General features: G+C 36.0%; 2 protein-coding genes and 1 non-coding gene across 3 annotated transcripts in view; all 3 read left to right on the top strand.

The window, feature by feature from the left end:
• Positions 1–27: 27 nt before the first annotated feature.
• Positions 28–9,072, top strand: part of LOC130467761 (PR5-like receptor kinase) — a 75,296-nt gene continuing 66,251 nt past the window's right edge. The window contains exons 1-2 of the mRNA XM_056836525.1: positions 28–1,084; positions 2,600–2,720. The gene's annotated coding sequence lies outside the window, so the exon portion shown is untranslated. The remainder of the gene's footprint in view (positions 1,085–2,599; positions 2,721–9,072) is intronic.
• Positions 1,841–2,037, top strand: LOC130468183 (U2 spliceosomal RNA). Its single transcript, XR_008928606.1, has one exon. It is a non-coding gene; the product is annotated as a U2 spliceosomal RNA (small nuclear RNA).
• On the top strand, positions 4,407–4,835 carry LOC130467762 (uncharacterized). Its single transcript, XM_056836526.1, has one exon. It carries the CDS (start codon positions 4,407–4,409, stop codon positions 4,833–4,835), a length of 429 nt encoding a protein of 142 aa, XP_056692504.1.

The raw sequence follows: 9,072 nt of genomic DNA, 5'->3' as shown, positions 1-9,072 counted from the left end.
ACCTTCTTACTAATTTTTCCTTTTGATTGTTTAATGAAGAGGTCAACTTTATTTCTTGATGTATCTATTACTATTGATTATAATCTCATTGGCAATTTTGCGAATTGGTGGTTAACGAAGAGTTAAATTTAAATTTGCTACTCTTGCTATATATTTTTAATGATGATGATAAACACATTTACAATCTGCCAAAGGAAAAAAAAAATTAAGTCTAGCATGATAGAAGTCACATACAAATTTCAGTTGATGATCCAACGAGATCTGACTGTAGTGGTGTTTGCAGTTTTAACCATGAGTCTCCTTTACCTGGTTGATTTTATTTTTCTTAGGCTGTAGGACTGATGTGCTCGTAGCAAGCTTGAAAGTAAATTACGCCTATTTCTTAGGCATGAAGTGTAGTAACTAGTAAGTCTTGAAACCTGATAAATGGAGAAGCGAAGTTCGCCAAGATTGGAATGCAAACTTCCCCTTTGGGTGGAAAATAAATTTGTACTCCCCCATTTGTAAACATGCATCAGCCTTTTTTAGAGGCATCATTGCTCCCAATTTCTGCTTGTCTTGTTTACTTAACAAAACTAGAGTTCAGTTTTTCTAGTACTTTGATGATAATGGATAAGCTAGTGTCCCCTTTTGATATTGTGTGTCATTTCCGCCATTATAACACTTTATGCAGCTAATCTGGTTAACTATAGGATATAGGATAATGGTATGTTTAGGCTGATGAGTCCATTATGGTATTATGCTGTTGTTTTGTTTTCTTTGTTTTATTTTTAGAAATTTGTTCTTTAGTGTTTAATTTAAGCACATTTGCTTTGATTTATGGAATTCTCCCATTTGATGCCTAGATTGCCTACTTGTTGAGTAGTTGTTCTATGTAATGAATTAATGATATTTGAAATCACTAACTCAATCTATGGTCTGAAAGCAACTGAATTTGCATGGTATTTGAAAGACTGAAATATGTTGTATTTACATATCGGGCTCGTGATTCATCACTCTTTTACCTTCGCTTGCCCTTTTACAGGGCCAAAAAACAACTTTCCAAGTTCACCCTTTATCAAGACAAAATCTGTGGAGGTTCAATGTAAGCATCCTTACTTTTAAATGGTATTTGTGTGATAAATCTTTCTCCATTCGCTCAAGATGGAAGTTTAGGAAGTTCCAGATTAATTTAAATTATCTTGTCCATGGACACACACACTCAGAAGATCCTGAGGATCATTTAGAGAGAGACTACAGTTTTGCAAGTCAAAAGTACTTCATTAATACAAACCAGGGGAGGGGAGGTCATACAATCCCTGATGAATTTACAAATATTTTCCTAGCTTCCTTCGCCAAAAGGTCTGCAGCTCTAGCTGCCCTTCCCTCGAAGGCGACTTTAATACCTGGTTCTTGTTGAAGATGGTCCCTGCATTCAATTCAGATATTAGATTAGGTACTCTAGTATGAATCTCCCTCCAGTTAAGGTCCTCTGCCCATTTAATGCCATCAAAAAGCTTCCAATGCAGTCGAGCAGTAGAAACTGAAGGTTAGACCTTCATCCAAACACCATGACTATTTGTTCCCGATGCTTTTGACTGATTGATGAATGAGGCTATGTATATAGCCTTACCCTTGTGAGATAAACCTTGCTCTATTTGTTCTCCAAAACCACAAGATTTCATGACCTCTATAGAATATTTTATTAGTGTACCCCAGACATCTGAATAATAATACCGAGTTTCTGAAATTTGCTGTGAACAAACCCTCCATTTAGAGTGTGCTGTACCATATTGACAATAAACAACCAGGTTACTGTAACTAGATGAAATAAAAGGCAAGAATTGAGGCTAAATAAATCATATCTTTCTCGGCCTTTTGGCTAAGATCAAGTGTAGTATCTGTTCTTATCAGTTTAATATCTGATACGTGGGCCAATGGCCCACAACGATATTAAATTTATTTTTTAAGGGGGAAGTCCCATCACAGTAGCTTGCTGCTGGGGTCTTCAAACGTCGCCTATGCGTTGCACTACTGCACAGGCCTGGCGCACCCCACTAATTCCTAGTAAATTGGATCTTGACTCCTACATATGCTATATCCATGTTCTGAAAATGGAATTTCTCTCCCAAATTCTGCATGTCTTGTGTACCTTACCTGTACTTGACTGTATATTTATTGTGTGTTTCTTGTGTAATGGTGAATGGTTTGTGTACACACATTATTTAGTTATCTGGTTGACTATAGGAGAATGAGATAGCAAGCGTAGCTTATGCGTGCACTACTGCACAGGCATGGCGCACCCCACCAATTCTTAGTTTATAAGTAAGGATTATGCTTTTGTTCATTCTAAATTCACATAAGATAAAATTGTAATTGGTTTGAATTATGAGTTATTACACCACAAAACTAATTGGTATCTTGGCTCTCATCTGGGTTCTGAAGATGGAATTTTTCTCCCAAATTCTGCGTGCTGTGTTTACTTCATAAACTGATGTTTTCTTTTGCTAGTGTCATCAGATCATTACCTGCACTTTGACTATATATTTGGTGTTTGTTTTTTGTGTAATGGTGATTGGTTTATGTACACATTATTTAGTTTATCTGGTTGATTATATAGGAGATGCCTAAAGTTGAGTCCATTACTATTTCCATGACATGGTTGTGTATCAGAATTGAAAACATTGGTCTTTCTCCCCGCAAATTAGGTCAGGCAAACCTTCAAGCGTTTCTTAACAGAGGTAAATTCTTTTACTAAACTTTGATGGTTTACTAGTAAGTTCAATTGCATTTCAAGTTGTAACTATAACAAATGAAGGAGTTAACCCCGTAATTGGGGTCTCAATTTTGCCAAAAATCACCATTCAGGACCTCACTTTTATCCATGTCACCAATTAGGACCTAAGGTTAAGCATCCGACCATTTAACCCATATTTAACTTATCCGAGCTAAAACTGAGGTGCTTATAAATTACTATTTATACCAAAATCTTGAAGAAAACATAAAATGTAGTTATTGTTTGCTGAAAATGTTTAATTCTTGTTTTCTTTTAACTTCAACCTCCTTTCCTCCTCATTCTACAGTCTCCATCTTCCCCAATTATCACAATTACCAACCCCTCAATTTAGGATAGAATATTCAACATACAATTCGAATTATTTACTCCACAATCTTTTCCAGCCAATTCAACACCGAATCAAGAAATCATAATGTAAATAAGTGAATTCTCTTTCATCCCTTCTATCCCTCTTTCCTCATGTTAAATAAAAAAGGTTTATGATTTACCCCCAAGTGAATTGACCCCCAAATTAGAACAATAAATCACAAAAATCCTTAATATCAATGTTTTTCAGCAATTAGATCCTGCATGAACTATAATGGAGAATAGATCCTGCATGAACTATATTTTCGAAATCTACGGATTTGTTCTCTGACATCATCACTCATCTTCCTCTTCCAAATTTTCCTCCAACTATCACAAATTTAAGCCTCTTAATTCAAGATCAGAAACTCAAAACGTTTTCAAATTATCTACTCTAAAACAAAAAGAAGACAGATCAAATTATTTACGGAGTATCTTTGATTGTGAACTATAATGGAGAAACTCTATAGATGGAGGAATAGGAAATTACCATGGTGCATGGAAGATTAGGAAATTGAAGGAGAAAGAAAATGGTATTAGTGCTGAAAATTTTATTTTGTACTTTCGTAATACTTCTATAAAAAATATTATTTTCGTACTTCTTAACTCAAGTACATGTCTTTTGTTTAACCATAGTAGTTAACTTTGATCGAAAAAGGGAGATGAGGTCCCAAACGGTGACATAAAAACTTTAAGGTAAGGATCGGTGATAGGTAAGGATCGGTGATTCTTTGTAAAACTTGGACCCCAATTGTGATGTTAATGTTAGATGATTAATAATCATCAATTATTTTTAGCTAAAAATAAAATAGTAAATCAACATAATCCTTTGAAAATTTAGAAAGCTTAAAATATTCAAAGGAAGATATCAATTTGCTAAATTTAGATAACCACTTTTAGCAAGTCTGAAAACTATATATATGAAGTTTGAAATCATATATTATATCATCCTAAAAAAGAAAATAAAACATAAGCTTAGAGGGAGAGAAAAGCTTTGAAAGAATTTAGAGAAAATTCTTTTGTGTAATTGGGGTTTGTAGTGTTGTAAACACTTGTTGTTTTTATCATATTCGGTATAAATTTTGCAGCATAGTTAGAGATACAACTATTTGTCAATTTATTTGTGTTATTTCTACTAAAGTTTTATTCCCAATAATCTAATTCTAAAGGAAATTTGCATATTATTTCCTAACAACTTGTATCAGAGCCGAGTAGGTAAATTCTGTTCGTATCCATAGACGAATCATCAACTACGATCCAATGAAGTTAGATTTGAGTGGGAGCAATGGCTGCAGATGAAGGAAAGATAAAACTCGAGAAATTCGATGGTGCAGATTTCGGGTTTTGGAAGATGCAGATCGAAGATTACCTATACCAGAAAAAGCTATATGAACCTCTCTCGGAAACTAAGCCAGAGGGAATGAAAGATGAAGATTGGAATCTTCTTGACAGACAAGCCCTCGGAGTTATCCGATTAACGTTATCGCGCAATGTTGCTTTTAATATAGCAAAGGGAAAGACTACGGCAGGTCTTATGAAAGCTCTCTCAAATATGTATGAGAAGCCATCAGCCTCTAATAAAGTTCATTTAATGAGGCGGTTATTCAATTTGCGGATGACGGAAGGTGCATCGGTAGCTCAACATCTCAACGAACTTAATTCAGTCACAACTCAATTAAGTTCAGTCGAAATAGATTTTGAAGATGAAGTTTGAGCATTGATACTTTTGTCTTCATTACCAGATAGCTGGAGTGCTACAGTCACAGCTGTGAGTAGCTCGTCAGGAAGCAATAAGTTGAAATTTGACGACGTTCGTGATCTGGTTCTCAGTGAAGAGATCCAACGGAGAGAGTCGGGTGAATCATCAACCTCTTCAGTATTGCATGCAGAGTCAAGAGGAAGAAATTCAACCAGAAGGAATGAACGTGGAAGATCAAGCTATCAAGGTAAATCTAGAAATTGGAGATCGAAATCAAGGACTTCCAATAATTCAACAAGCTCAAAAACTATCGAGTGTTGGAATTGTGGGAAGATTAAGCACTACAAAAATCAGTGCAAGAGTGCACCGAAAAATCAAGAAGCGAAGGCAGAAGCAAATATCACTTCCACCTTGGAAGGAGATGATGCGTTGATATGCTCTCTGGAGAGCAAGGAAGAGTTTTGGGTGTTAGACTCTGGAGCATCATTCCACGCTACTTCGAAGAAAGATTTCTTCGAGTGGTATGTCCCTGGAAACCTTGGGAAAGTATATCTTGGTGATGATCAACCTTGTGATATTGTTGGTAAAGGTGTAGTGAAGATTAAGTTAAATGGGTCAGTTTGGGAGCTGAAAGATGTCAGGCATATTCCCGACCTAAGAAAAAACTTGATCTCAGTCGGGCAGTTGGCTAGCGAAGGCTACACTACAAACTTCCAAAATGATAATTGGAAGATTTCAAAGGGAGCAATGACTATTGCTCATGGTAAAAAGAGTGGTACTCTTTATATGACAGCAGGGGCATGTTGTTCAGTTGCAATTGCAGCGGGAAATGAAAATTCCAAATTGTGGCACCAAAGACTTGGCCACATGAGTGAGAAAGGGATGAAGCTTATGCATTCGAAAGGAAAAATTCCAGAGTTATAGTCTGTTGAAGTACGTAGACATGTGTGAGGAATGCATACTTGGAAAGCAGAAGAGGGTAAGCTTTTAGACTAGTGGTAGAACCCCAAAGAAGGAAAAGTTGGAGCTTGTTCACTCCGATGTTTGGGGACGAACAACTACTTCATCCATCGGAGGAAAGCACTACTTTGTCACTTTTATTGATGATCATTCTCGAAAGGTATGGGTTTACTTTCTAAAACATAAATCTGAAGTGTTTGAAGCTTTCAAGAGATGGAAAGCTATGGTTGAAAATGAGACAGGTCTGAAAATCAAAAAGTTCAGAACTGAAAATGGTGGTGAATATGAAGACACCACGTTCAAGAAGTTTTGCTATGATCATGGAATAAGGATGGAGAGAACCGTACCTGGTACACCTCAACACAATGGTGTAGCTGAGCGTATGAACCGAACGTTGACAGAAAGAGCCAGAAGCATTCGTATACAGTCTGGTTTACCGAAGCAGTTCTGGGAAGAAGCAGTCAACACAGCATCTTACTTGATCAACCGAGGACCATCAACTCCGTTAGAATACAAAATACCAGAAGAGGTATGGAGTAGAAAAGAGATATGTTTATCTCACTTAAAGGTATTCGGTTGTGTAGCATATGTGCATATTAGTGATCAAGGCAGGAATAAGCTTGATCCTAAATCTAAGAAATGTACTTTCATTGAATATGGTGGGGATGAGTTTGGATACCGCATCTGGGATGATGAAAACAAAAAGGTGATCCGCACTACAGATGTGATTTTCAATGAAAGAGTTATGTACAAGGATAGACACAAAACTGACGCTAGCGACTTAGTACAGAGTGGGTCGATGTTTATTGATGAAGATTATGTCCCGGATAGTACAATGATAGAGTCAATTGTAAGGGAACCTCAACAAGATGAATCCGTTGGACAAATCACTACGCCACAGTCCAACATGCCACAATCTTCTAGTCGAGTACCAGTATTGAGGAGGACTACTCGTCCACATGTGCCAAACAGAAAATATATGAATTATCTGTTATTGACTGATGAGGGAGAGCCTGAATGCTATAATGAAGCATGTCAGACCAGTGATGCTAGCAAGTGGGAGCTTGCAATGAAAGATGAGATGCAATCTTTGATCTCAAATCATACATGGGAACTAATTGAGTTACCCATAGGTAAGAAAGCTCTTCACAATAAATGGGTATATCGAGTGAAAAAGGAGCATGATGGTTCCAAGAGATACAAAGCTCGATTAGTAGTCAAAGGATTCCAACAGAAAGAAGGAATTGACTACAATGAGATTTTTGCACCTGTTGTGAAACTCAATACCATCGGAACAGTGTTGAGTATTGTTGCCATTGAAGATCTTCATCTTGAGCAATTAGATGTGAAGACTGCATTTCTTCATGGGGATCTGGATGAAGAGATATATATGCATCAACCAGAAGGCTTCTTAGAAAGTAAGAAAGAAAATATGGTGTGCAAACTTAAGAAAAGTTTGTATGGCCTAAAACAAGCCCCGAGACAGTGGTACAAAAGGTTTGATAACTTTATGCACAAGGAAGATTTTCAGAAGTGCAACGCTGATCACTGTTGCTACATCAAGAGATATCAATCCAGTTATATCATCTTACTACTTTATGTCGATGATATGCTCGTAGTAGGTTCAAATATGGATGATATAAGAAGGTTGAAGCAACAATTGTCAAAGGAGTTTGACATGAAGGACTTAGGTCCAGCAAAGAAGATTCTTGGAATGCAAATTACAAGAGATAAGCATAAAGGTACTTTGCAATTATCTCAATCAGAGTACATCAAACGTGTTTTGCAGAGATTCAATATGAGTGACTCCAAGCCAGTCACACCCTTGGCAAGTCATTTTCGGTTATCCAAGGATCAGTGCCCTCAAACGGAGGAAGATAAAGATTATATGGCTAAGGTTCCTTATGCCTCAGCCATTGGGAGTTTGATGTACGCAATGGTTTGTACAAGGCCAGATAATGCAGTGGGAGTTGTTAGGAGGTTTATGTCAAATCCAGAAAAGTTCATTGGGAAGCAGTGAAATGGATTTTGAGGTATCTACGAGGTACCACAGATAAGTGTTTGTACTTTGGTAAAGGTGAATTAAAAGTACAAGGTTATGTAGATGCAGACTTTGGAGGTGAAGTCGACAATAGAAAGAGCACCACCGGCTATATATTCACAGTTGGAAATACAACGGTTATTTGGATGTCGCAGTTACAGAAGATTGTTGCTTTATCCACTACAGAGGCTGAATACGTAGCAGTAACTGAAGCCAGTAAATTGATGATATGGCTTCAAGGTTTGTTAACTGAGTTGGGATTTAAGAAGGAGAATAATGTTCTATATAGTGATAGTCAGAGTGCGATACACTTGGCAAAGAATTCAGCATCCCATTCTCGAACAAAGCATATTGGTCTTCGATATAATTTTATTCGATCTTTACTAGAGGATGAAGTGTTAAAATTGGAGAAAATTCAAGGAATTAAGAATCCTGCAGATATGTTAACAAAGACGGTGACTATTGACAAACTGAAGTTGTGTTCAACTTTAGTTGGCCTACAAATGAGAAAGTTGTGCTGCATGAGTAAGGTGTGAAGACAGATTAAAATCAGTCTTCAAGTGGGAGATTGTTAGATGATTAATAATCATCAATTATTTTTAGCTAAAAATAAAATAGTAAATCAACATAATCCTTTGAAAATTTAGAAAGCTTAAAATATTCAAAGGAAGATATCAATTTGCTAAATTTAGATAACCACTTTTAGCAAGTCTGAAAACTATATATATGAAGTTTGAAATCATATATTATATCATCCTAAAAAAGAAAATAAAACATAAGCTTAGAGGGAGAGAAAAGCTTTCAAAGAATTTAGAGAAAATTCTTTTGTGTAATTGGGGTTTGTAGTGTTGTAAACACTTGTTGTTTTATCATATTCGGTATAAATTTTGCAGCATAGTTAGAGATACAACTATTTGTCAATTTATTTGTGTTATTTCTACTAAAGTTTTATTCCCAATAATCTAATTCTAAAGGAAATTTGCATATTATTTCCTAACAGTTAACTCACAAAAAAAGGTGGTTATAGAGTTGTTAATCCATTTGAAATGTAAATAATTTATATAATTATGCTACGGATCTAGCGAAAATTAACTCATGCTTGTTATTATTAGACCGTAAACCCCAAGTATTATTCTATGATGGATATTCCTTTATTTTGTTTGAATGAATGTGGTTTGTTGGAGGTCTAATAATAACAAGCATGAGTTAATTTTCTTTTTATTTTGTCAAATGCTGTTACACATGGTTTGT

Source organism: Spinacia oleracea, chromosome 2, assembly GCF_020520425.1.
Source record: "Spinacia oleracea cultivar Varoflay chromosome 2, BTI_SOV_V1, whole genome shotgun sequence".
NCBI classification, from domain to species: Eukaryota; Viridiplantae; Streptophyta; class Magnoliopsida; order Caryophyllales; family Amaranthaceae; genus Spinacia; species Spinacia oleracea.
The sequence above is the reverse complement of the archived record's forward strand: the minus strand, read 5'-3'. Positions and strand labels throughout refer to the sequence as shown.

Coding starts and splice junctions, on each gene's coding strand:
- LOC130467762 (XM_056836526.1), top strand. CDS start 4,407: ATGGCTGCAGATGAAGGAAAGATAAAACTCGAGAAATTCGATGGTGCA.